The sequence below is a fragment of the Eptesicus fuscus genome, chromosome 4, assembly GCF_027574615.1.
Source record: "Eptesicus fuscus isolate TK198812 chromosome 4, DD_ASM_mEF_20220401, whole genome shotgun sequence".
Lineage (NCBI taxonomy): Eukaryota > Metazoa > Chordata > Mammalia > Chiroptera > Vespertilionidae > Eptesicus > Eptesicus fuscus.
Genome location: NC_072476.1, coordinates 79,051,658 through 79,078,626, shown reverse-complemented (window position 1 = coordinate 79,078,626; position 26,969 = coordinate 79,051,658). Strand labels below are relative to the sequence as shown.

General features: G+C 39.5%; 1 protein-coding gene across 2 annotated transcripts; it reads right to left on the bottom strand.

The window, feature by feature from the left end:
* Positions 1-255: 255 nt before the first annotated feature.
* On the bottom strand, positions 256-26,852 carry SGTB (small glutamine rich tetratricopeptide repeat co-chaperone beta). Of its 2 annotated transcripts, none has more exons than XM_008161877.3 (11): positions 26,797-26,852; positions 25,536-25,657; positions 21,222-21,325; positions 19,438-19,507; positions 16,350-16,449; positions 9,901-10,005; positions 5,722-5,860; positions 5,555-5,617; positions 2,926-2,963; positions 2,605-2,688; positions 256-1,227 (listed from the first exon to the last, which is right to left on the bottom strand). In XM_008161877.3, the coding sequence occupies exons 2-11, from the start codon at positions 25,633-25,635 to the stop codon at positions 1,116-1,118; spliced, it is 915 nt and encodes a 304-aa protein (XP_008160099.1). In that variant the 5' UTR covers positions 25,636-25,657; positions 26,797-26,852; the 3' UTR covers positions 256-1,115. The 2 variants fall into 2 exon arrangements, with proteins under 2 accessions (XP_008160099.1, XP_054571189.1); XM_054715214.1 differs by having other exon boundaries at positions 5,734-5,860.
* Positions 26,853-26,969: the final 117 nt, after the last annotated feature.

The window sequence follows — 26,969 nt, the reverse complement described above, 5'->3', positions numbered from 1 at the left end:
GAAATTCCAGTTAGAACAGCCTCCTCCACTATAGGTAGAGCCGTGCCATTAGTACCGAACAATGCCACTTCTCTCCACTAATATGTATTCTAATTTAAATGTAATATTTTAAATCCCCTATTATGTTTAAGTTGCATCAAATTAAGTTAAGCATAAAAGCAACATGCCAAACCAAATCATAGCAGAGGATTACATGAACAAGCACTGTTAATGACAGATGCTTTCTGTAATCCATCAAATAACTGAGGTTTAAAAAAAAAAAAAAATCAGTGTTTATGGGCACATAATTAAATGCCACTTAGAAAATCCTTAACTTAAGAGCCAAGCCATTGGCTTATTTAAATGTAGGTATATTTGAGAGTTTTCATGGTAAGGTTACCACTGGGGAAGTTGTGCTAGTTAAACTGAATAGTTATACAACTGGCCTAACCAGTACCATTAAGGACTTCTAAATGTATTTTATTATGTTATGTACATAGTATAATTAGCCATGCTAATGTTATAAATACCAAACTACAGGCAAGATTAGTTAAAAACTATGCGAAAACCTGAGCATCCTACCTACCTTCACTTTCTATACATTCACAGCATCTATTCTTTCTTTTCAAAACAACCCTTCCACCAAATTCTGCTTTCCACCAGCTCGGATGCCTCCCTGCCACCCATTAAAACAAGCAGCATTAAAGACAGTGCTGGCTCCTAAGATATATATTCATCACTGGTGGCATTATCAAGACTAAACCTAGATATCCAAGTTCTCCAGACGTGCTGCTCATTGGCAAGCACGTTGCTCTTAACCCAGCATGTGAAACCTTTCCTCTTGGTCATCTTCCCTCTCAGAAAGTTTGCTGAAGGGAACTGGGAGCCAGAGCACTCACCAATAAACAGCCTTACTGCTATGAAGTCTAGCATACAGATATGACGATGAAGATGTGAAAATGAAACCCTGTTGAGTGACCATTCATTTACAAAGGAGTCACGTTACGTTGAAGTCTGTTTGTGATAAACCTATTGTCTAGACAGATTTATTCTGTAGGTTTTTTGTTTGTGGCCACTATCTACAGCAAACACTTCAGAGCAGTAACCGTTGGCAGTCTAGAATCCCTGATCTAGAGTCAGGAGTGGTCTTCCGTGCTGCTGCTGAATGACCTGCTCCGGATGTGATTTCTCAGTTGCTCTATGAGTTCAGGATTCTGTTGCTGTATCTGCTGAGCAAACTGCTGTCCCCTGGAAGTGAAAGAGCAAAGTGGTAGGAATTAGGGAATTCCCAGCCACACAATACCCGTAAAAAAGGACTGCAAAGGATGTGGGTGCTACTCAAAGGGAACTTCTAGAAAGACAGGTTTTAGAATCACAACTGTAGTATCTGCAAGTTTACCATTGCCTCCATATAGCATTATTAAAAGGCATTGTTCTTTATAAGAAGCAAAACACCCAAGCCATAAAGGTCCTGGACTGAGTGAATACATCCCCCTCTAGTGCCTAACCACGAATAAACAAAGGGTCTAAAAGTATATGCTTTTATTGTGTGTGCTCCAACATATTACAAGGTATTTGCTCTTGTAGTCAAGTGTTAATAGTCTCCCGTATGACAGGATGGTACACCCATGTGGGGATATGTATAGAAGTCACTGAACTAATTTTTAAAAAGTTAGAGCAATTTAATACGGATTCCTGATGCGTGACCCTCAATTGGGAGCGTTAGACTTTGCTATAATCATGCCACTTAAAGGTCATTCTAAAAATGTAATGTTGCAAATGGGGTCACATGGCCACGATTACAAACAGTAAATGATACTTGTGGCTTCAGGTAAAATCTTCAGTGACAGCATCACACAGATTCAAAGAGCAGACTATTTTAAGCAACTTGGTTGGAAGTGAAGGAAATGAGACAATGCAAGCAGTTCCTCTAGTGATGACATGCACTGAAAAGTTTGGATAAAATTCTGTCCTAGATTGTCTGAACCTTGGTATACATGTAAAATTTGGTTTTTAAATATATGTGTTTACCTAAGTCAATGCAGATTTTGAGTAGCTATTTGACTTTAATCTCCGTCCTTGACTAGCTATTCAAATCTGCTGAAAAACGTTTTTCTTGAGTGCAGATCTGGATTCCTGCCCTTCAGTCTGAAAATTCCAACTTATGAACTCCTTTTAAATTTAACAACCAGGGAGGCCACTGATACTAACAGTAAATGATAAAAATTCAAAAAGCAAGCCCCTGCCTCCACCGGCTTCTCAGTGGTGAGAGCATCAGCCCGAGGACCAAAGGGTTGTGGGTTTGATCCCCGGTCAAGGGCACGTAAGTCTGTTACAAGCTTGATTCCCAGCCCATGTCAGGCTGCATGCGGGAGGCATCTAATCAATGTGTCTCTCTCACATTGGTGTTTCTCTCTCTCCCTCCGCCCTCCCTTCCACTCTCTCTAAAAATCAATGAAAAAATGTCTTAGGGAGAGGATTTAAAAAAAAAAAAAAGCCCATATCCCCTCATTTTAGAAACAAACTATAAAACATAAAATACTTTTAAAAACTATTTCTATTTTAACTACGGAAAAACTGTAAGACCAACACTTTTTTACTATTTCTATTTCAAGTAACACTTACGCTTGGATGAGGCTAGACAGGTCAGTTAGGCCCCCAACTCCAGCAGCAGGTCCCCCAATGGCATTTGTCATCATTCCTGACATTCTAGAGTAGGCAAGAGGTATATCACTAGATTGGCATATAGTCTTAACAAGGAGATACTGGCCAAGGAAAATAATTAAATATACCCACATCATGTAGAGGGTTAGGCTAAATGTGTGTGACTTTAAGTGCCAATTACTGGCAGTCTAGGTAGTTTTATCATTTTGGAGCTGATGTGCTCAAATGAGGAGCTTGCAAGTAGAAGGGAGGAAATGTAATATGCTCTTTCTATATACTTACAGCTGTTGAACTTGAGGATTCTGCATTAAACTTGCTGCCTGGAATTCAAAAATGGCATCTCCCATTAAAGATAGTTAATATTTAGGGATCCTTAACAAAGATTTCTTTTTCAAAAAACAGAAAAATGAAAGCTAAACCGTGTCGGTACTAACGTTCTGGAGAGTTTTAGTGTGCTATACAAAGTGAATGGGAGTGTAAAAAAGGTACTAGAAAATGATGGCATTTAAAATAAGTTGCAAGGGTAAAGAGACTACAAACAGGATAAACTACAGATATTAACAGCAGTATACTTATTACTACTGATCAGATCAATAAAGCCAAATGGAGAAATAGAAACTTGAAAGGTATAAAGCATCTCCTACACTGGAGAGGCTTCACTTCAAACGAGTACGGTAAGAGATGCGACCTGATTCCATGGGCTTTAGCAGTTCCCATTCTTGCCATGCTAAGGGGGAGAGGAATTGTATTTATACACACATATACATTAAAACTACATTTTGAAAGCATAAACAATTTTTTGGCCTCAAATTTTTAGTCAACAATATTCACATAAATTTTTAATTGAATCTAAATCTGTGTAGACAGTAGTAACTCCAATAGCTGTCCCCTAAAAGCCTCTTTTAATCTCTATCAACCTGACCCTTTTTAAGAATGTCACTCAAGCCGAAACCGGTTTGGCTCAGTGGATAGAGCGTTGGCCTGTGGACTCAAGGGTTCCAGGTTCGATTCCGGTCAAGGGCATGTACCTTGGTTGCAGGCACATCCCCAGTAGGGGGTGTGCAAGAGGCAGCTGATCGATGATTCTCTCTCATCGATGTTTCTAACTCTCTATCCCTCTCTCTTCCTTTCTGTAAAAAAAATCAATAAAATATATTTAAAAAAAAAAAAAAAAAGAATGTCACTCAAAGTGTTTTTAAGCCCCACCTTCTGCACCTCCTCTATGATAGTCTCACACCTCACTTCAAGCATCTTGAGGGCTAAGCTGAATTGGAAACTAAAATCCATTTTCACATCCTACTACAACAGCATAACCTGAGGCCTAGATATGGGTGACAATGCTAAAAAATGTCACAAAACCTATAAAGAGACATACATTTGCCCTGACCGGTTTGGCTCAGTGGATAGAGCGTCGGCCTGCGGACTGAAAGGTCCCAGGTTCGATTCCAGTCAAGGGCATGTACCTTGGTTGCGGGCACATCCCCAGTAGGGGGTGTGCAGGAGGCAGCTGATCGATGTTTCTCTCTCAACAATGTTTCTAACTCTCTATCCCTATCCCTTCCTCTCTCTGTAAAAAATCAATAAATTTTTTTTTTTTTAAAAAAAAGAGAGAGACATACATTTACTGGTTAGGTAGCAAGACCATCTTAAATTTGGCCTCAATCCTGAGACTCAAGAGTTACTGAATTACTTACAAGTCACTTCAACAAGTATTTCTCTGGTAATAAAAGCAAGTGGTGGCTTTCCCAACACCTCATTTAGGATCAGTGATTAAAAGATAACTACTGTCTACAAAGACTTCAACTAACAATTTTAAATTACCAATTGCTACAAACCTACCAATTGTTCAAAAAGACTTTTCTATCTCACTAGGAATGCGCCATCTGTATTTCAATTCAGCTGAAGATGTAGTGGATGCAAGGCATTTTATGAAGGAAACAAAGAAGTATTACTGCCTTCCAAGGGCATAGCGTCTGGTAGACTAGTTCTCAGCCAGAAGTATACAGTCTCCCAAGGAGCTTTATATACCCAGGTAACATCCTTGACCCACTAAACCAGGGTTTACACATACTGGACCAGAGCATGTGTGTTTTCAAAAAGGTCTATAAGTAATATTGTTGGTTTGAAGGATGGAGTTTATATATGAACTAGGAGCCCGGTGCATGAAATTTGTGCATGGGGGGTGGAGGGAAGAGGGGCCCCTCAGCCCGGCCTGCACCCTCTCACAATCCAGGACAGCTGGCTCCTAACTGCTTGCCTGCCTGCCTGATCGCCCCTAACCACTCACCTGCTTGCCTGATCGCCCCTAACCACTTGCCTTGCTGCCTGATCGCCCCTAACTGCCTCTGCCTCAGCCCCCGCTGCCGGGGCTTCGTCCGGAAGGACATCTGGAAGGTCATTCAGCTGTCTGGCCTAATTAGCATATTACACTTTTATTATTATAGATTATACTAAAAAGTAAAATTAACTAAAATAGAAAGGAAGCAGACAATGCTGAAAGGAGAACATAGGGAACCACAATAACCAAATCCTCAGACCTCAGTTACTAGATATCTTCCTAGGGCCATTTTCTTGTAAGAGTGGTCTTCAACCTTTTGTAATTTGCAGATCCCTATGCCAATCTAATGAAAAATATGGTTCTCTCCCTAAAAAAATGCACATATCCACATGTACACAAGTTTTTATATACAATTTCATGGAATCCATTGGTTTCCTGAAGTCTATCCATGGCTTTCTCACAAACAGGTACACAGGCAGGTTAAAAATCTCAGCCATAGCATTACATCACCATCCTATTACCACCCCCACCACTGGCACTACAAAAGCTCCCTTATTTGTTTCTAAAATGTGTTAGAACTATATTGCTTCATGAAAAACAGAGCCAGTAGAGCAGAAAAGGAAATATACTTACCATACTAATGAAGGCTGGATTATTTATTAAGCTAGTCATGTCAAAGCTCAATCCAGTTCCTGTCTGTAAAAGAATTATATATGAGGATTATTCTAACCACTACAATCTGATTACAATAAATTGTGAATGACAGAAAATATTTCACTCATTCAGCATTAATAACTCACAGGACTGGATACCTCTCTTAACTTCTGTTCTGCTATTTTCAGATTCGACTTATAGGAATCATTTTCAGGGTCAAGATCTAATGCCTTTTGATAACTTGTAACTGCTTCTTCAAATTTATTCATGGCAGTGAGGGCCAGCCTGAAAAGAATAAAGTATATGGGTATAAGATACATGGTTAAAGAATATCAAGATATTACAAACGTAGTCTAACGGCTGTCTTGGTATTCAACTAGAATCCAAATTACACTTAATTTATTCATTATACTATGGTTCACAGGAGTATCATCAAAATTCCTTCTATTTCCAAGATTCTGTGAGTCGGACTCTCCATTCTGCTTGCTGACAACCTTGGCTAGCTTATATTAACCATGAACTTAATACTTAGGAATGAACCTTACCTACCCCCTTCCATATGTGAAATAACTTTTTTTATGAATGATTAAGCTGCACATATATGTTAGCTAACTAACCGTCCTGTGGTCATGTAACTCCATGGTGTTAAACTCATTTTAAGGACTCTGAACTAGATGTGTGCTTCAGAATGCCAACTCTCTTCATACGTCCTAGCAGAGACACTGAGTCACGATAAATATCAATTTTTTCTTAAAAAATAAAAACAGGCTGTGGGGCACTCCTGAACAAGACATGTTAGTTGTTAAATAGATAAAATTAGCATCCTTTACAACTTAAGACATTATTACCCCAGTCACAGAGTTAGTTATTAAATTTTTATTTTCTTCCACCTAGTTAGAATGTATTTATTAGAAAATTACTTCAGAATTAAATAATAATGGTATAAATGGAGATATAGTATTGAGGTTTTTGTTTGTTTTTAACAAACTATCTAAGTCGGCTGGTTTACCTCACAGACTTCCAATCTGGATAAAAAACTGTGCCTAACCACAGAAAAATTCTCAGACCCTAATTAGTTTTCTACGAGTCAACCTGAAAGATGCTTCATCAAAGTCCTCAGTTAATCAACAGTCAATAAATATTTACTGAAGCCCTACTATTTTAGATTCCACAATGAAAGAAGGTAAAGTTCTTGAATTTAAGAAAATGTCATTCTACCTGGGGAAAACAAGCAATAAATATGCAAAGAAAGAAGTAATATTAAAGAGAATGAATAGGGCAGCTGCTCAAAAGCAGCCGCACTAAGAAGACCTGAATGATGAGAAGAAAGCAGGCATATGAAGATCAGGGAGTAGCATGCTAAACAGAAACAGCAGTAGACACAAAGGCCTGGGAACCAAGCCAGCGAGCGAGGTATGCTCCAAGAGCAGGACAAAGGCTGATGAGGAGAGAGCACAGAAAGCCGTGTGGAAAGAGGTGATGTCAGGGAGTAATCAGGTGCCAGATAATATAGAACCATGGTTTGGAGTCTGGATTTTATTCTAGTTGCAGTGGAGTGACATGATCTGATTTATGCTTTGGAAAGCTCTCTCTGGCTTTTCTGCAGAGGATCAACATGGGGTGTTAGTTGCGGGGGTGGGGAGAGGTGAAGGGGAGGGGAGAAACCAGTTAGGAAGTTGCTGTGGTAGCCTAGGTAAGAGATGGCAATTTGGACTAGTGTTATAAACAAGGTAGCAATCAATGCTTCAATTTAAGATATGTCTATGTGGAAATTAGAATTAACAGGACTTGCTGATAGATGTGTCAAGTATAATGAGAATGAAGGATGACTCCTAGGCTTGACCCAAGCACTGGTAGGTGATGGTAACATTTCCTGAGATGGGAAAGACTGAAGAAGGAAATAAGAGTCCTGTTTGGGACATGTTAAATTAAAAATGCCTATCTATAATAATAAAAGAGTAATATGCTAATTAGACTGGACAGCCGAATGACCTTCTGGACGTCATTCCAGACGTCCTTTGGCAGGGCTGAGGCAGAGGTGGTTAGGGGCGATCAGGCAGGCAGACAGGCAGGCAGGCAGGCAAGTGGTTAGGGGCAATCAGGCAAACAGGCAGGCAAGTGAGCAGTTAGGGGCGATGAGGCAGGCAGGCAAGTGGTTAGGGATGATGAGGCAGGCAAGCAGAGAAGGTTAGGGGTGATCAGGCAGGCAGGCAGGCAAGTGGTTAGGGGTGATTAGGCAGGCAGGCGAGCAGTTAGGGGCAATCAGGCAGGCAGGCAGAGGAGTTAGGGGCGATCAGGCCGGCAGGCGAGTGGTTAGGGGCAATCAGGCAGGCAGGCAGTTGAGGGGTTAGGAGCCAGTGGTCCTGGATTGCAAGAGGGATGTCTGACTGCTGGTTATCCCTTGAGGGGTCCCAAATTGCAAGAGGGTGTAGGCCAGGCTGAGGGAGCTGCCCCGCCCCCCGCCATCCCCCTCCCCATGCACAAATTTTGTGCACCAGGCCTCTAGTTAAACATATAAACAGATGAAAATAAGTTAATATGATATGGAATTCAGACATATAACTTAAAATATACAGTAAATTAAGAGATAAAAAAAAAAGAGATCCATCAACATATGGAGTTGAAAAAAAATATGGAGTTGATTCTTATTATTCAGAGTAGTTATGCTCTATAAAGTCCCCACAAACACTGATTTAACAAATACTAAACAATCATTCCTAGGGGAAATACAGGGTTAGGTTCCTGTGAGGTTTTGGTCACAACATTCTCATCAAATGATCGATACATAATCTTCTTTTATGTGTGATTCTGCTTAAAGAAACCTTATTTAGTGTATATTATTAATTCATTAGCATCATACTGACAGCCAACAGCACTCACTCATGCCTGAACAAAACTTATCTAATGTGTATGTTTTCTGAAAGGCACATGATAGCCTTCTTGCACTTAGGAACACTAGACAACCCTTCAGTCTATGTTTGGGTCCATTGTAAACTGGGAAATCAACAACAAAAGGCACAAAAATGCAAAAAATATAGCATTAAATAAACTGCAAAAAGGACACTTATTTACAACATGAGAATTGAAACAAAAAGGCAGAGTATCGCCTTATGCACCTCAGCTGAGACCTTGCAACATCGGGTGACTCAAATTTTCCACCACACTGTGAATGAACACAAAAGCACAGGGACTTGATTTTGGGGTTATCAAACATTTTTTAGCAAGTAGGTGAATTCATAAATACAGAACCCATGAATGATTAATATAGACGTTAAGTGGAATTTAAAGGCATCAGACAGGACGAAATCAGAAGAGAGAATAGACAGACAACAGCCTCAGAGGAGAGGACAGAGCTCTGAAGTGCACCATTATTTAGAGGTGGTAGAAAAGGGAGATGCAGTAAGGGAGACTGGGAAAGAACATCCAGTAAAGTAGGAGGAAAACCAAGAAAGTGTGGCGTCACAGAAGCCTAGAGTATGAAGTGTTTCAAAATAAGTTAATCATGCAATGATTAGATGGATAGGTGAGGATACAGAACTGCCCTTTGGCCTTAGCACAATATGAACAATTGGTCACCTTGAATAGAGCTCTCAGTTGAGTGATATAGAATGAGCTGAAGAGAGACTGAGAGATGAGGAAGATGAGACAGGAAGTGCAGACTGCTATCAGGGGCTTTGTAGAGAAAGGAACTGACAAATGACGTAGCTGATTTCACATGCAGTCATTATCGCTGTTACAGATAAGAAAACTGGTGTTGCCAAAGATAAAGCAGATGATTACAAATGTAAAGCCCTAGAGAAGGTACAAAGTGATGAGATCTAAAGCATGCATGAAGGCACCAGTCTTAGATAAGAACCCTTCCATTTTAACAGGAGAAAATGCAGGTGGATCAGTGGATTTGGCAGCAGGAAGATGAGCTATTTTTCTTCTAAATGCACCCATTTTCTCAATTAAATATAAAGTAATATCATCAGCTAAGAGTACCATGGAGGGTGTAGAGGAAATTTGAAGAGAGAAGAGTAGGTGTGAAGCACTCAACTCAGAGTGGTAAGGTGAGCTTAGAAGGAATTATCTATTAGGACTACATGAAGTGAGTCTACTCATTATGGCTATATGATTTTCTCCACCAACCACCCATTCTTCATACAACTAATCATCTCTCGCCCAAGTCACAGAAACTGCAGTCATTTCCTCACTCAGTGTTATGTTTATCTTCTTGTTAGTTGAAAAGATGCAATATTAAGCAGGAAATTCAAAATCAAGCCAGTAAGAACAGCATATCTGATACAACTTGGTGCTACTTTGAACATTCTCCCAGAACTTACCCCATTCTCCCATAGGCCTTGCTGTACTTTGAATCAATTGCAATTGCTTTTTCACAATCCTTTATTGCATCTGTGTAGTGACCTAATTTACTCTGAGCAGCAGCCCTAAGGGAAAAAGAAGAGATTTTTTGTTATAAGCATCCTTCAAGGCACTAATTTAGATTTTCAGATTCTAATACAACAACATTTTCCTTGTCCCAATTTATATATCACTCCCAGGAAACATCTAAATCAAACTGTCTTAAGAAAATTCTATAATCAAATGAAAAAAATGCAGAAACAAAATTCAGAGAAATTATGAAAGTTGCTTTTCACTGTTCGCTTTGCCATAGAAAAGACAAAATACACAAGCCATAGAACTGATCTACCTTCTTATTGCCTTTTTAATTTGCCCAAACAGAAAACTGAGAATGCTAGGACATTTGGGATTACTAAGGAGGCACACAGAGTGACTGACTGCTGTGAATGGCTATTCAGAGTGTTGTGCTGTTAAATGATCACTATACTAGAAACATTAAGATCACCGAACAAGGCTAAATTGAAAAACCCAATTTAACCATGTGACTAAATCTGGCTATAAATAAGAATGGCAATGTATTCCATCTACTTAGATGGAATATGTATTCCAGAACAATTAAGGACTTTTTAATCCCTTCCAGTTTATCTCTAGCAGACTTTCTGGAATAAAGTGTGGGACCTAAATGTAATGAAGCCCCTCACTACCCCTCCACACAGCTCCGTTTCCCTAGTGTAGCACTGACGTCAATCCTCCGGGCCATAATAAACAAGTAGCATTTCTGTTCAACATACATGTCCTTCAAGCTGAAAAGTTCCAAAATGTCTCCTGTCCTGCATCCCACTTCCACCCCATTCATTCTCCAGGCTAAATATTTCTACTTTATTCATTCAACTAATATCTCTAGTGAGGGCTCCCTAAGGCACAGACACTTTTCTAGGCATAATAGATAGAGCAGTAATTAAAATAATATTCCTGCCCTCAATAGTGCTTAGATTCCTGGGTTGACGTCTAATTCTCTGTTAACCTTTCTTCTTACAGTATGTCTAAGGCCCTTAGTTCTCAAACTAAGATTCTAAAATTGGGGGGGGGGGAGGGAATAAACAGTTTCCTTTGCTTCAGTTAAAAAAAAATTACATGTGAAGATACAGAATTCAACAAACCTGTTTTGCTAGGTAATGTGGAAAAGAGGTATAGGGTTATTTGACTGAATATTCAATGCAAACTAATAGTGTGACAAGGATGACCATTAAAAGAAGAGATATAAAGTGTATCACTTTCAAATAATTAGAAAGAAAGAAAATGAAGTAAAAATAACTCAACCAACACAATAAAAGACACACACACACACACACACACACACACACACACACACAAAGAGGGGGGGGGGGGAAGAAGCCAAAAAATAAGTTAGCAGAAAACAATTCAAATACATAAGTAATCACAAAGTTGCCTAGATGAGAATTGGATTCTCAAATTGTATACTTAAGATATCACTTAAAACATAATCAGCCCAGCCCTAGCTGGTTTGGCTCAGTGGATGGAGCATTGGCCTGCAGACTGAAGGGTCCCGGGTTTGATTCCAGCCAGGGGCACATGCCTGGGTTGTGGGCTCAGATCCCCAGTAGGGGATGTGCTCAATCAATGATTCTCTCTCATCATTGATGTTTCTCTCTCTCTATCCCTCTCCCTTCCTCTCTGAAATCAATAAAGAAATATGTGTTTTTTTTAAAGAAAAAAATAATAATAATCAGCCCAGCTGGCATGGCTCAGTGGTTGAGCATCGACCTTATGAACCAAGAGGTCACAGTTTGATTCCTGGTCAGGGCACATGCCTGGGTTGTGGGATCAATCCGCAGAGTGGGGCATGAAGGGGCAAGCCAATCAATGATTCTCTCTCATCATTTATGTTCCTATCTCTCTCTCCCTCTCCCTTCCTCTCTGAAATCAATAAAAATATATTTTTAAAAAACCCCACATAATCACACATAGGTTAAAGTTTAAAGAAGACAGAAAAAGAAAATCAGGCAAACTGAAAACCTAGCAAAAGAAAACTGGTATAGAAATAATACCAGGCATAAGGCAAAGAGCATTATTAAGGATAGAGTCATTATTTATTGATCATCCTTTTTTGTTTAATTTTAAGGGACACATTTACATGGCTCAGAAGTCAAACCTATATTAAAAGTCTTTCATCCTATAGAGGATTGGTGGGAATAGGGTAGATGGGATAGAAATGGGAATGAGACATCAGAAAGGATGAAAAAGAAACCTTCATACTGAATAAAACAGAAACAAATTATTCTAACTGGATATTAAAAATAAGAATTCAAGTAATGTTCAAGCACAGTACTTTGAGTGTATATCCTTTAGTGAGATGTATTCTAAGGACAAAAATAATTTCAAAGAAATTCTGCAGTTTACTTAGACTTACTAGTGTTGTAGTATTGGTGTAATACCAACTGAAGGATAGTGAGGATAGAGCTGGTGAGTAAAGATACTGATGAGTTGGAAAGCAGGGTTTTTGTTCCGGGAGAAGAGAGTTACAAATGTAAAATGGGAGAAGTAAGGGAGATCTCTGTGACACTGGAATGTAAACTGAAGTTATCTGGTTAAATTGATGACTTTAAAAAAAACAACACCTCATATTTCCTAGCTCTGTCCACTGAAAGGACCTAGAAGCAATAACATTTCAGTAGCAATGGTCACCTCTTGCAACCAGGTCTTGGTTTCTAAATACCATTCTCTATTCAAAGGAACAGGGGGTACTTGTAGAAATAGCTGAGCTCACATCTAGGGCAGTTTAAAGGAGCTCCCACTAGCCAGATATGGGAGAAAATAACAATTATGATAATTTATTATAACGCACCAATTAGTGAATTTTAAAAATTCACAAGTCTATAATTATGCTCAGAAAGTTAGGGGAGGGGAACGAGAAAGAAAGTGGAAAAGGGAGAAAGGTTAAGAAAGCTCTTCTTTATAGACATATATGAGGAAATAGTGTATACATACACACACACATATAAAACATGCTGCCATGTGACTGCTTCACATTAGAAGTCTTTAAGTTGAGGCAATTCTCCCTTCTAAAATTCACTGAATCAATCCAACTCAAACTTTTGTTGAACATCTATAACATGTTAAACCCTGAACTCAAAACCAGATAGATATACAGAAATGAAGAAAATATATCTCTGTCTTCCTGTCTTTCCCTGTTTAATAGAGAAATAGACATGTAAATAAATAAACAGTACGAGGAATACAATGGAAGCATCAAAGGAAGAGACAACACGGAAAGGTGTGGTTAACCCTACGCAGAGCTGTCTACTAGAACTCCCATGATAGCAAAGTTCTTTGTCTGTGCTAGCCAGTACAGTAACCCCTAGCCACATGTGACTAAAGAGTACTTGAGATAAGCTAGTGCAATTTTATTTTATTAATTTTTACTTTATTATTTCATTAATTTTAATTAATTTAATTTACATTTTGAACCGCCACACGTGGCTAGGAGCTACCAAATTGAACAGCACCACTCCACTGGACGGGAAGGGCGTAGGGGCATGGTCAGGAGGTTGCCAACAGAGAAATTAAAAAAGTCTTCCCAAGAGAAGCAATCCCTACCAGGGTCTTGAAGGATGGCTAGCAGCTGACCAATTAGATAAGGCAGGAAATACTCTAAGCAGAGGAAGGAGTCCATAAAAGCATGGAGAGATGTCCTAACATGGTATTTTTTTAGTCTGTAAATTTCATATTACATGTGCATAGAGAGTAGAGAGAAGAGGAGCAGGAGAGGGAGAAAAGTAGAGATAATAAAGTTAAAAGAAAAAAAAAAAGAGCCCAGATTATAAAAGATCTTATGTATCATGCTGAGGAGCTTAAATTCAATCGTGAAGGTATTTAGAACTAGTGAACAGAAAGCAAGAATTAGATGATTAATTTCACATTTTAGAAAGATCCTTTGGGCAGAAGACGGGAGTTGGGAGTGCAAGTCGAAACTGTAAACCACTAGCTTAGCAAAAGTTAAGCACCTGGACTAAGGAGCAGTGATGGAAAAGGAGGAGGGAACAAATGAGCTATTGGGGCGGTAAAAGGGGAACAGCAGAAGACGCCCTGATGGCTGGCCTCAGATACTGATAATGAAACAAGGACTAAAGCCGTACGAGTCAGACCCAGAAAGAAGAGTGGGTGGAAGAGAGAAGAGGATGACTTTCAATCTTGATAGCTTGAGCTTTAGGTCACCAACTGCAAGCCAGGATGAAAGCAGATTTGTGCAGCTCACAAAAGAGAGACCTCTGAGGCCCGAAAAGGAAAGGGAAGGCAGGCTACATTTGAATCTCTTGTGAGATGAAGCCAAACATGCCAGTGTCTGAACTGAATAACAATGTGGTCTGGGCTGTCTGCCCCTGCTGTCTGGTTATCAGGGCATAACTAATGAAATTCCAGCATAGCACTACAGTCAGAGTCACCACGTTTTCAGGCAACCTTGCTTTCGTTAGCTTGTTAGAGCAAGAGCATGAATTAGTTGCACTCTATTTTTATGAAAAATAAGGCAGAAAAATCACAGGGTACCTTACGTTTCCCATACGACAGCCTAGGGCAAACGTAGGTTTTACAGTTGTTTGTATGGAAAATACTACAATAATTAATAAATAGTAATACCAGAATAAACTCCGTGTTTTGGGTACTCACAACTGTAAACCTACTTTCCCTCACCCTGAATTTATTATGCATAAATAAATTATACCAAAAACCTGTTCCTACAACTAGGAATTAGATTGTTTCTGAAAGAAACATACATTGAAAGCCTAGGACTATGCTAGGGACTTTGTATTACTACTCCTCACAAGGAAGTGAGGAAATGAGGCTCAAAAAGGTTAAGTGGCTGCCCAAGGTCACTTTGCTAGTAAGTGGCCAAACTGAGATTCAACTCCAAATTTAACAAACCAAGTACAAATCCTAGTGAAACTAATGACTACACGGTGCTTATGCTCTGTTATAAAAAGTTTCAGATTGGTTAAAACGGTCATACCAGTAGCACAGTCCGCATGCAGCTATTCAAATTTAAATTAATTAACTTAAATTGATCTTAAATTAACTAAACATGAAAAATTTAGTTTCTCAACTGCACTAGCCACATTGTAAGTACTCAAGAGCAACTCTTGGTAGTGGCTACTGTATTGGACAATGCAGATAGAGAGCATTGTCCTCATTGCAGAAACTTCTATTGGGACTTCAGTATTTAAAACAGAATAATTTAGTGCAGGGAATTCATTACAGAGCTGATACAAGAGCTGAGGTACCAAACAGGAGGCTGTGCAGCAATCCAGAGACTACCAATAACTGGAAGCCGTTACTTCCTATAACAGAGGATGAACGGCAGAGTCCAAAAACCCAACATCACCTGGTAAAAGCTGGGACAGCAGGGATCCTGGGTGGGAGCTAGACACGAGGATGAGAAACAGCCCCTGCTGGATAAACACCCTGATGTCAAGAGAGGGGAAGAAATACCACAACTTCTCCCTTCCTTCTGCCCTCCAGGCTCCTGCCAGCACCTCCCAAAGCTGAACCCAGCCCAAACTCAGGGAACAAAGGAGTCTGAAAAAGGCAGCCTATAGGAGTCGGGCCTCTGTTTAAAGGGCAGAACAGGGAAAGAAAGAAGTGCACACAGGTAAGATGTGGCACAGGAACAAAAAGATCATCTAAGAAAACCACAAATGGCCAACATTTGAAAAATGTCCAACCTCAGCAATAATTAAATATAAATTAGAACAATTACTATGAAAATAACAATAAAGGTGTAGTAAAAACATATACACTCATACAATCCTAGGAGAGGAAATTAATTTTCAGAATATTTTCAAAGAAATTGGAATAACTTTGTAATTTGCATCAACAATTTTAAAATGTTTATATTGTTAGACCTCCTGAGTGAATTTTCAAGGATAAATCCAAAGTCTAAAAAAACAATAATAATAATTTTAGAAAGATGTTCATTGCAGCTCTATAATATCAGGGGACAGGAAAGAACCACAATGTCTCCCAGTAGGTCAACAGTTAAGTAAATTAAGGTACATTATCCATTTAGTAAAAGAACACGGTGTTTGCCACCACAATGATAGGTGCTGGAAATATAAAAAAGATGAAGAGGTAATAATACACTAATTTATATCAACTTAAATAATGTTTATGATGGATTTCAATAAAAGGACATGTTTATGATATGCCTGGTGAATAAAGCTGAATCTAAAATTGATAACACTTACACCAAACAAAATATGCCGAAAGGTTAGTAACAGAGGTTGCTTTAATGGTAAGTGTATGAGTTTGGGGTTTATTGTTTTCCTTCTTTATCCATAAATTTTATAGTTTTCCTTCAGAGCTATTAATGCAAATGCTTTAGAGCTGTAAGCCTGTCACAATTATGTCAGTTTACCTGTTGCAGTAATAAACCGCATTATTTGGATCCAGTTCTATTGCCTGTGTGTAACAATCCACTGCAGCAGTATAATTTTCTTCTTTCATGTGGTTATTGCCTAAAATAATCAGTAGGTACAGTAAGACAATATACAGGAAAACGTAAAGTCTGAAAGATAAATTTTAATCATAGAAACTCCAATAATATGAAGGTGATCAACATGATTTTTCAGTAACATACGAGATAAATTTTATATTGTACAATGGAGTTGATATTCCTTAGCCTTCAGGGTGTTTGAATGATTTCAACAGTGTGGAGTCTTAATAAAATTAATGTTTGTATATCTTATAAAATTCAGGCTTCAATAAGTGAGTAAATGCAACAATTTATGATTATCTCATGGCAAAATTTTATCTACTCCCACCTTCTTTATCTTCATCTCTTCCCTTCCTTTTAGAGCCACCACATCTTAATGCAGCACCCTCCTCAACTGTCACCTCAATCTAGACCTGGCCTTCCGCTCCTTCCCTGTCAAAACGTCCATCTGCTGAGCAGCCAAGCCCTCACCACTGCTGCGTGGATAAGCTACAAAGCTAATCATGCTAATATGTTACTGGCAGATAATATTTTTGTATGCTATCTCTTCCAGACTCAGATTCTTTTGAAAAGGAGCTTATTAGACATTAATTTCTAGAAAGACAAAATTTCAGATACATGGCTAGCCCACAGGGTACAGATTTTCAGGAAGAACGTCTGCAGATACACCAGGAATAATTTAGCTACGTTAACAATGGGATTTCTTGTGGCTGTCTTTTGTATTCCATTAAAGAGAAAAAAGATCTGATTCTTAAAAAATTAAAAACTTTAAAACACTAGAATTAGGAGAAAGGATTTACATTCCAAAAGGCTCTATTATTCCTCCAGCTGTCTCTAAACCAGAAGCTCTCCTATTAGGTTTGTTTTTTAATAGATCATTAGCTAATTAATGGGAGAAGGAGGAGTGGATTTTTATTTGGTTTTTGGTTTTTGCAGGAACAGAACTAGGAAGATTAAATTAAATGCAGGTAGACAAAAGCACTTAAAATCATAAAAAGTTACTGCAAATTAAGAGTCAGAAGTGAATACAAAGAGTAGCTGTTAATGGGTGCACAGTTTCTTTGGGGGCAATAAAAATGTTCTATAATTATGGTGATAGCTACACAACTCTGTGAATCTGCTAGAAACAAATGAATTTACATGCTTTAAAGGAGTAAATTGCAATGGTATGTGAATTATAGCTCAATAAGGCTTTTTTTTTAAAGTTAAGAAAATTAATTTTCTCCCCATGCCCAAAAAGAAATTAATATAATGCTTTTAAAGCAGCTAAGAAGAATACATAGCTTTTATGATTAAGCAAGATGTTAATTACATTAGCTGAGGTACTTAAAGAAATTTGCTTCTTCCATGTAAAAGATTTACGTTTTCTGAGTTATTTGGATTTCCTTGTTGCCATTGGAACTTTTTGTCTTGGGAAGGTGTTTTATTATCATTACATTATTATTATTATTACTAGAGGCCCAGTGCATGATTGAATCATGCATGTTTAGGGGGGAGCTGGGTGCCTGTCCGCTGGTGCCTGAGTGGACAGGCACCCAGCTCCCACGCTTTTGCTTTTGATCGCTGGTGCCTGAGTGGACAGGCACCCAGCTCCCCTGCTTTTGATGGTCCGTGGTGGGACGTGAGCTCACTGCCCCAGAGGCCACTTTTGTGCCGCAGCACAGCCATGGCGCAGACGCTGAGCTCGAGCTGCCGCTGGCGATGCGAGCTCAGCGACCCGCAGGCCCAATCAGCCCCCCCCTGCCCACCCCGAGTCCCGCCCCCCCGCACCTCCAGGCCAATCGCGGGCATAGCGAAGGTACGGTCAATTTGCATATTTGCCTATTATTAGGTAGGATTATTAAAACCTATTGTATGTCTTTTCCTCTAAACCACCTCAAATGTATAGATACTATAATATATATACACTGAATGGCCAGATTATTATGATCTCTGAACGCATAATAATCTGGCCACTCAGTATGTGTGTGTGTGTGTGAGTGTGTGTGTGTGCATGTATGTATATGTGTGTGTGTGTATATGTATATATATATGTATGTATGTGTGTGTATATTTGTGTGTGTGTGTGTGTGTGTGTGTGTGTATGTATGTGTATATATACATATATATATATATATGAGGCCCGATGCATGAATTCGTGCATGGGTGGGGTCTAGCCAGCCTGGCCAGGAGGAGGGGACATGGGAGGTTGGCCGGCCTGCCTGCTGGTCGAATGCCTGGTTGAGTGGACAATTTGCATATTAGCCTTTTATTATATAGGATATACACTGAGTGGCCAGATTACTATGTGTTCAGAGATCATAATAATCTGGCCATTCACTGTATATATACTACATGTATAAATACATTTATACATATTGACGAAAAAGCTTCAAGTTACAAAATATTTAATATGCAAAACTTAAGACACAAATGATGAATTCTGTGAAGATAAATATAACTAAGCATTGCACAGCACTTTATAGTTACATGGTACTCGCCTATAAAATTGTCTCCTTTAATTGTCAAAACAACCCTATCAGATGTGCCAATATTTCTGTGATGTGTCAGGGAATAACAACAAAGAACTTCTTAATTTCATCTGCTCTTTCTGTCACTCTTCAGAAGCAAAGCACACAAAAATATTTGAAAGCAATCTTTCAGGAAGGTACTAGTTGGCTAGAAGAAAAATTTCAAAGAACTCAAAAACACTAAATATACAGAAGTTAAAATAATACTGACAATTATCTTCATCTCTTTGATTAAGCATAAAGAAGAACTTGGGATCCTAGAGTATACATAGACAGTTACAAGTGATGACCCTTAAGTTATTTGTTTTGCAAGTTTTATACACAACAGATCTGGTTCTCTTGATACAAGCCACAAATGGTTCTATACTTTTAGATTTCTTCTCTATCACTTCCATTTCTCTTTCACAGTATAAACCAGACTCTTATCCATTGATGGAGTCACATTATCCAGAGTTTCAGAAATTTTTACCAAGTAAATAATTTTTCTATGAAATATTTACCTTCATCTTTTAATTGGTCAGCTTTCCCCACATCTCCAGGTACTGAGTTTGAGAGAGGCCGAATGTCATTCTGAAATAAATAAAAATTTAATATACTTCCACTGAGCTACATTAGTAGTCATCCGATAGAACTATAAGTAATGTAATAATGGATTACCAATTTCACAGTAAATCATCTGTAATTTCACATCATAAAATCTAACACCTAAATCAGGGGTCTTCAAACTTTTTAAACAGGGGGCCAGTTCACTGTCCCTCAGACCGTTGGAGGGCCGGACTATAGTTTAAAAAAAAACTATGAACAAATTCCTATGCACACTGCACATATCTTATTTTGAAGTAAAAAAACAAAACGGCAAAAACACCCGCATGTGGCCCGCGGGCCGTAGTTTGAGGACGCTTGACCTAAATGATAATGTTAGCAAGAACAGGGGAAAGCCTTTACTTCTATTAGGAGAAAGAATATGTGGAATTTTTCTAGAAGATAATGGGCAACTGTGAATTGAAATTTTGTTTTTTACTTGCGTTCCCTATACCCAGAAATCCTACTTCATGGACACAAAATGGAATCAGTATATGAAAAATAGGAATAGAAATATGTTCAAGGGATTGCTTATATTAGTGAAAATTTTGAAATATAATGTTTAATATCCTAAGAGATACCTTAGTAAGCCAAATTCACAGTTTACCAACAAAAGTATTTATTATAAGCTCCTATTACACACACATATACTCAGTCTAAAAAACAAAGACCGGAAGGGTACACACAAAAGGTTAACAGTTGTAATATTTGGAAATAAAAGTTTCAGCCTCTTCTTTATGTCTTTCCATATTGTCCAAATTTTTTAAAACAATGAGTATATATTAATTTTACCATAAGATAAAAACAGTATAAAATCCCTGTCTGTTTTCAGCACCTACTATCATCCTCAAACTCCCTTTGCATTAAAAAGATTTAAAGCAAAGGCACTTATGGACTAAATGAAAATTTACAAATCTTGAGTGACATTGGAAACACATGCATTTTCCATTTTTAAATGATCCTCAGCTTTTCACCCCAGTTCCCCATTCTGTACTGAAGACTGAGCACAGAGCTAGAAAAACAAAAGTTCATGAGGCACCAAAATGTAATGAAAAAATGGGACATCACTGTGGGCCTCAAACTCACTAAACTTAAACTTTTTCAGACAATCTTATGGCCCATGTTTCCTGAAGAGGCCAGAAACCAGAGACATGTAAACAGTTGTGGGGAGGAGGAATCGGAAAAATTGGGTTTCAATCTTAGTTTTGCACATTGACCCTGAACCTTTCCCTGTTTTATTTTATTTATTATTTTACCTTTCCCTGTTTTAAAGAGCCCATCAATGGCTAGACTTGATTACATCTGCTTCAAAATGATGATTCAATTTCTGATGAATCTATTTCTACGTGGTTACTTCCTAAACATTAAACCTTTTGTTTTTAACTTATAATCCATGTTTTAGGAGAATGTCAATTCAGATGTCAGAAATCTAAAAATGCTCTGATACTGTAAAGGACTTAAAAAGTCAACTAAGATGTTTTAAATATAAAAGAAGGCGAGAGGATGAGAGTAACTAATATGAAAATCTAAAGCACATTAAAAGAATTATGCTTTAGGTCACAAGACATATCCATGTGGACTGTCTTATACCCAGAAATAAGTTAGTTACTTATAGGCCTGACCCCTCATATGTGAACAAATCCAATATAATACTGTAGTCGAGCTTAACTCAGATACTAATGAGAAGACAATGACAGCTTACCTTACAGAAGGAATTTGTGAATATTTCTGTCAGAGGCTGTGAAACTGCTAGATGTGTATCTTCTGGGCTGATTTTAAAAACTGTCTCCAAGCACTGAATTGCAACTTGAGACAAATTTTAACAGTGAAAAAAAAAAAAAGTTAGCAACCTAAAAAAGAAAAAATCTTTTTTTTTTTTTTTTGTAGAAATCTGCGCTCTATTGCCATCTGTGGTAATTCAGCCGTTATGATCACAGAACATAAGGAAAATGGTTGAGCTGAATAGAAATTTCTGTTTATAGACCAGCAATTGAGGGAAGACAACTTGATTTCTTATTCCTCACTTAAGAAAAATGTTACTTAGAATATAATTCTCAATACATCTATTACATCATATTTTGTTCAAGCAAGTCATTATCTACTTTTGGTGTATAACCCGGGTACGGACTGGGTGGAGAGACATGGTGGGCACTTAGACTAGAAAGGAAGTCTGTTGTTGTATGACAGGACACCTTAAATAACATTTGTAAAGGATGTGGACTTAATGCTGTGGGCAAATGCAGAGCTATTAGAGAATTTAGTTAGGAGAATAACATAACTGGATTTGTGTTCAGAACTGAAGTCTGGTAAGGAAGGTTGAGAATGGATTAGAGAGGGAAGGAAGCTAAGAGAAAAAATGAAAGCAGAAAACCAGTGGGTTCCCACTTAAATGGTCTAAACAATCCAGGGGCCTGAACTAGGGTAATAACAGTGAAGAAAGCATATCCTGTCCTCTCCACAAGTACCCATTGAGGGGAATGGAGGCAGATTCTTATCCTTCTAGTGCTCTTGTTTAAAAAGGAATGCTCTCCTGGCTTACCAAGATAAGAATGTGGCCAAAATGTCAAGTGTACTTCCAGACAGTGTGGAACAGATGCACTTAGATTTGTGCATGACTTTTAAATAATACATTATGTATTAACTGTGGTCCTGAGAAAATTATCTATCAAGAAAAAGACATTATTACTTTTACTATCCACAGAAACAATTCTCCTTAGAAAAGGGACTGAATAAGCAAGTTATAAGTTACCGACTACAAAATGTCCAAGTGTCTTTTAGGTAGAAAATACTAGTAATTTACTGTTTACCTATCCCTCAATCTCCCCTCCCCCCCCTTATTTTTTACTTCTGCCAAGCAGTTGTTCTTTTGTTTGTTTGTTTGTTTGTTTTAAAGGGAGAGGAAAAGAGAGAGAAAGACAAAGACATCGATTTGTTATTTATACATTCATGGGCTGATTCTTGTATGTGCCCGGAATGGGGATGGAACCCACAACCTTGGCATATTGGGACCACGTTCTAACCAACTGAGCTACTTGGCCAGGACCCAAGCAGTTGTTCTTACACTTCAGTTGTACGTGCACTAAAAACATTGGGCCATGCCCTAGCCTGTTTGGCTCAGTGATTAGAGCATCAGCCCACAGACCGAAGGGTCTTGGGTTAGATTCCCAGTCAAGGACACATGTCTGGGTTGCAGGTTCAGGCTCTGGCCCCAGTCAAGGCACATGCGAGAGGGAACCAATCGATGTGTCTCTCTCACCTCTCTCTCTCTCTCTCTCTCTCTCTCTCTCTCTCTCTCTCTCTCTCTCTCTCTCTCTCTCTGTCTCTAGTGGTCATGAATTTGATGTGGGACCAGTTGTGGAAGCCCCTTTCACGTCCCGTGTGATTCAGGGTTCCGGTTCAGGGTTCGGGTTCTGGAGAAGGCCGCACACAAATGAAAAAGAGACTTTGAAAAGATTTAATTTGGGAAATGGGGGCCAGGCGGTAGTCCAACTCTAGTGGGAGAACTACTACTCGCTCTGGCTTTTCCATCCCTTTTATTAAGATTAAAATTATAGGATACACCGATATGCCCTAGGCAGGAAACTCCAATAAAAGTCTATCAGTGAATTTAGTACTAACAGGTGGGGGCTGCTTCAACTACCAATATCTAGTCATTAGCTCTGACCCTTTAGAGCAATTAAGGTTGACCAGCCCTCCCAATTCCCTGTCCACAGCTCTCTATTATTAAAACAATGATTGGCTTCCGGCAACCAGTCAGCAAGGTTGCATTTTGCTCCATCTATACACATTCACATGGATATGGGAAAGAGTAGATGAAGAACTGGATTTAAACAAGGTTGGGTTTTGCAAGGAAGGGAGGGATATACAAGAGTGTGATTATAATGATCAACTACGGAATTTAAATTGGGTAAGAAGAGGGGGGTGAAAAGGTAAGGGGTCAAGAGATGGGAGGCCTTGGTAAGGTGGAAGAATTGTTTGGGGAGGGATTCAAGAGGGAATGATCTGGCAAGACAAGCAGTAGTGGTCAAATGAAACGATTAAGGTAGAGATTGTGGAGGGAACGCCAAGGAAATGACAAAGTTTAGGGAAGAGTTTCTCAGCCTTGGCACTACTGACGTTTTGGACTAGATAATTCTTTGTTGTTGGAGGCCATCCTGTGCATTGTAGCAGCATCCATGGCCTCTGTCCACTCAGTGCCAGTAATACCAGCTCCGCAGTCGTGACAGTAAAAAAATATCTCCAGACATTGTGAAATCACCCTGAGCTGAGAACTACTGGTCTAGGTAGGGTCTGACCAAGGGAGTGAGCGGTTGAAATCAAATCACTGGAGGAAAGAAGGTCAAGAAACTGAGAGCCATTGGAACTGCAAGAATCAGCTGTGAGTATATTGCAACTGCCAAGAATTAAGACAGGAGTAGTGCTAGAGAGAGTGACAGTGAGCTGGAGCCACAGCCCTCAAAGCATGAAGCCGTTGTCAGTAGATGGCAACAACCAGGAGGAGTGGGAGACGCACTAAGGAGAAGGCTCAAAGCCAATGATGCACCAGCTCATTGTGGTGGTAAAGCTGGTACCAGAACTTGAGCTTCTTTTCTAAGGCTTTTTTAAATGTCTAGAAGGTGGGCAGACATCTCCACATGATTTCATATTCAATAAAATTAGACTCACGGAGTCAAAAAATAGGGGCTGGTCTAAAACAGTTGGCACCATCTCTGGGTGCCATATATAAGAAACAGCTGAAGGCACATCATTTTGGCTGAACACCATCCTAAAAATAGGATACAACATCTTGGGGGTTTTTTGTGTGTGTGTGTGTTATTTTAGACTGAATTTTCCTTCTGGCCCTTAAAGGTATGATATTGCCTTTGAAGAGAGAAGAAACGTCTTTTATTAAATGACTGCATTTACCTGTTTGCTACAGAGCAGCCATAACCACCACCCTCCTTAGGTAACCAGTCACCTTCCCTTCACATACTCTTAACCAACCTTAATATTAAATGGGCTGATTGCAATGTTCTCCAACTGTGCCACCTGCTTCCTTCACTGCCACCTGGAATCCCACCGACTGCAAGCAGTTTTAGAGCAAAGGCCCAGTTTTCATGCCCACCTCCTAAACACATATCCACAAGGGAAGTGCTTGTTAACATTAATAGAGGTGTCCCCTTCATAGGAGAAACAGCTTCAAGATGGGAAATTCAAGTTGTACTGTTATGTATGTTCTCCCAAATGCACTGTCTCATTGCAATAATTAAGTCTCTAGGCCATAAGGAAGCTGGGCTCACTGGCCCTCCACAAGCCCATGTGCAGAGTTCTGCCTTGTTATGGTTATACTAAATGTACATTTACAACGGAGAAACATGAAGCAGAACAGATGCTGTGAAGGAAGAACATGATGCTATCACGCAAGTCCTGCTCAACTTAACAGATGACCGACTCTAATATTTAAAGCTCACATAGAACAAGGGTGCAATCCTCTCATTCCAAGTCCCCAAATAGGAAGTTGTCAGAGCATAATAGTGACATTATTATTAGACTTTTATATGGTGCTTTCATAATGACTAGGGCATTTCCATATATTGATTCTTAACTGAATGCTTTCCTATTAAGAAGAAGATACAACAAGATCTTCAGAGGAAGAACCGGGATTTAAATCTCAGCTCTGCTACATGTTAGCTGTGTTCTGTTACTTATCCTGGCTTCATTTATTTATCTGTTAATTGGGGATAATACTAATTTAGCAGTCACTGTGAAGAAAAATTCCCTACAATAGGAACAGCGTAGTTCTGACATATAATAGCTGTTCAGTAAGTAAACAATAGTCCTCTTATCTTGTTAATTAAAACAAACAACACAAGCCTCAGAGAATGGAAACTCATGATAACCTTATAGTTAGGTCTCTCTTCTAGAAAGATAACAAACTATTTTGATTTTGTTATAATAGGTGACAAAGCCAGGCTTACAGCTATTTTAGTGTTTATTTATAAACATAATACAAATGAACATAAAAACAGGTGCCTACCTTCCAAACTTTCTTGTTCATCTGAAGTATAAGCATCCATCTGACTTTGTTCCCGTAAGAAACGAATAACTGCATAAACTAGGTGCTTGATAGACGACATTTTTTTAAGTTGCAATACTTTTCTTTGATAAGAAAAAGGAAAACACTGAACTAAGATATTTTAAAGAATCAGTCAGAAAGGTTATAAATGACAAAGGTTATACATTACACTGAAAGTAAAAAGCAAAAACTAAAATCTGTATTACCTTCACTCCTTTCTATTTTTAAAGAGTCAGGTGAGCATAAAGTGTACTTACGGTCATGCATTATGTATTTTCATTTATATCTTGCAAAAGCATAAACCTCGCAAAAGTAAAGTTTTTTCTCCTCAAAGCATGTATAACATAAGCTTTGACTCTCACTGAATATCTCACTGTATCTTAACAGTATGCACGGCACAGATAGAGATAAGGATTGGGGTCGAGCTCCAGGGGTAGGAATCCCCCAAAGGCCTCAGGACTAAGTTGAGGGAGATTTCATACTGCTGACTCAGAAGCTGATCCATGCTAAGCATTTTCCTCTATTTCACGAGATTTTAAAAATGTATACCTAATCTACACTCTGCCTTACTCCTGTAGGCTGGGACAGTTATTTGATGAAGTATATGAACGAGAGGTTTTCAATCACCGAGTGTCATTCTTAATAAAAATGGCATTCGTATTTAATCACCAGACATGTCAGGAAACCATTGCCCAAGTCGATGGATACTGTAAGCCGACCAGTGCTCTCTGCAGTAGCTGTGCTCCCGTGGACAAGCTGGAGGCTCTGGGTCCTGTCCATTCACATGGAATACTATCGCATCCAAACAGCGGCGCAGGGCCAGCCGGCATTCGTGGCTTATTTCCACTAAATCGCATCGCCCATCTGCTCCCAGGTCCCTAATGCAAAGCCAGGGTGTGGTACCCGCCGCTAGGATGTTTATTAGGTGCGTGCTTGTTTTAAAAGCGAGCCCCGCCTCTAGGCCATGGGGTTGCAAGTACTAAAAAAAAGGCCCCAGGGCAGAAGATGAGAAAAGGATGGGGCAAACAGGGGTGCAGAGGGGGAATGGAAACGTCCAGCCTCTTCCAGGCTTCTCCTCCTTCTCCCCAGAGCACAGGGACCTCCCTCCTCCCTCCCTTCGGTACCCGGGCCGGCCTCCGCCCTGGCCGATGTCGCCGGGTGCGCGGTGCAGGCCCCGTCTGGGCGGCGGGAGATGCGCCCTTCCCAGACCGAAGCCCCTTACCCGAGAGAGGATGCGAGACCGCGGCGGCGGGCCCGCCGTGTCCGTCTGCGGGTCCGTCCGCCCCGAGTCCTCAGGGCTTGAGCCCGGCTCCCCGATCGCAGCTCTGCCAGCGGTAGCCCCAACTTCCCCGCCGCCGCCGAGCCCACCAGGAGGTGCGCTTGGCTCGGCGCTGC

Coding starts and splice junctions, on each gene's coding strand:
- SGTB (XM_008161877.3), bottom strand. CDS start 25,635: ATGTCGTCTATCAAGCACCTAGTTTATGCAGTTATTCGTTTCTTACGG. Junction 2,964..5,554: donor ATCCAGCCTTCATTAGTATG/GTAAGTATATTT, acceptor TTTGAATTCCAG/GCAGCAAGTTTAATGCAGAA. Junction 1,228..2,604: donor CTGTCTAGCCTCATCCAAGC/GTAAGTGTTACT, acceptor TTTCACTTCCAG/GGGACAGCAGTTTGCTCAGC.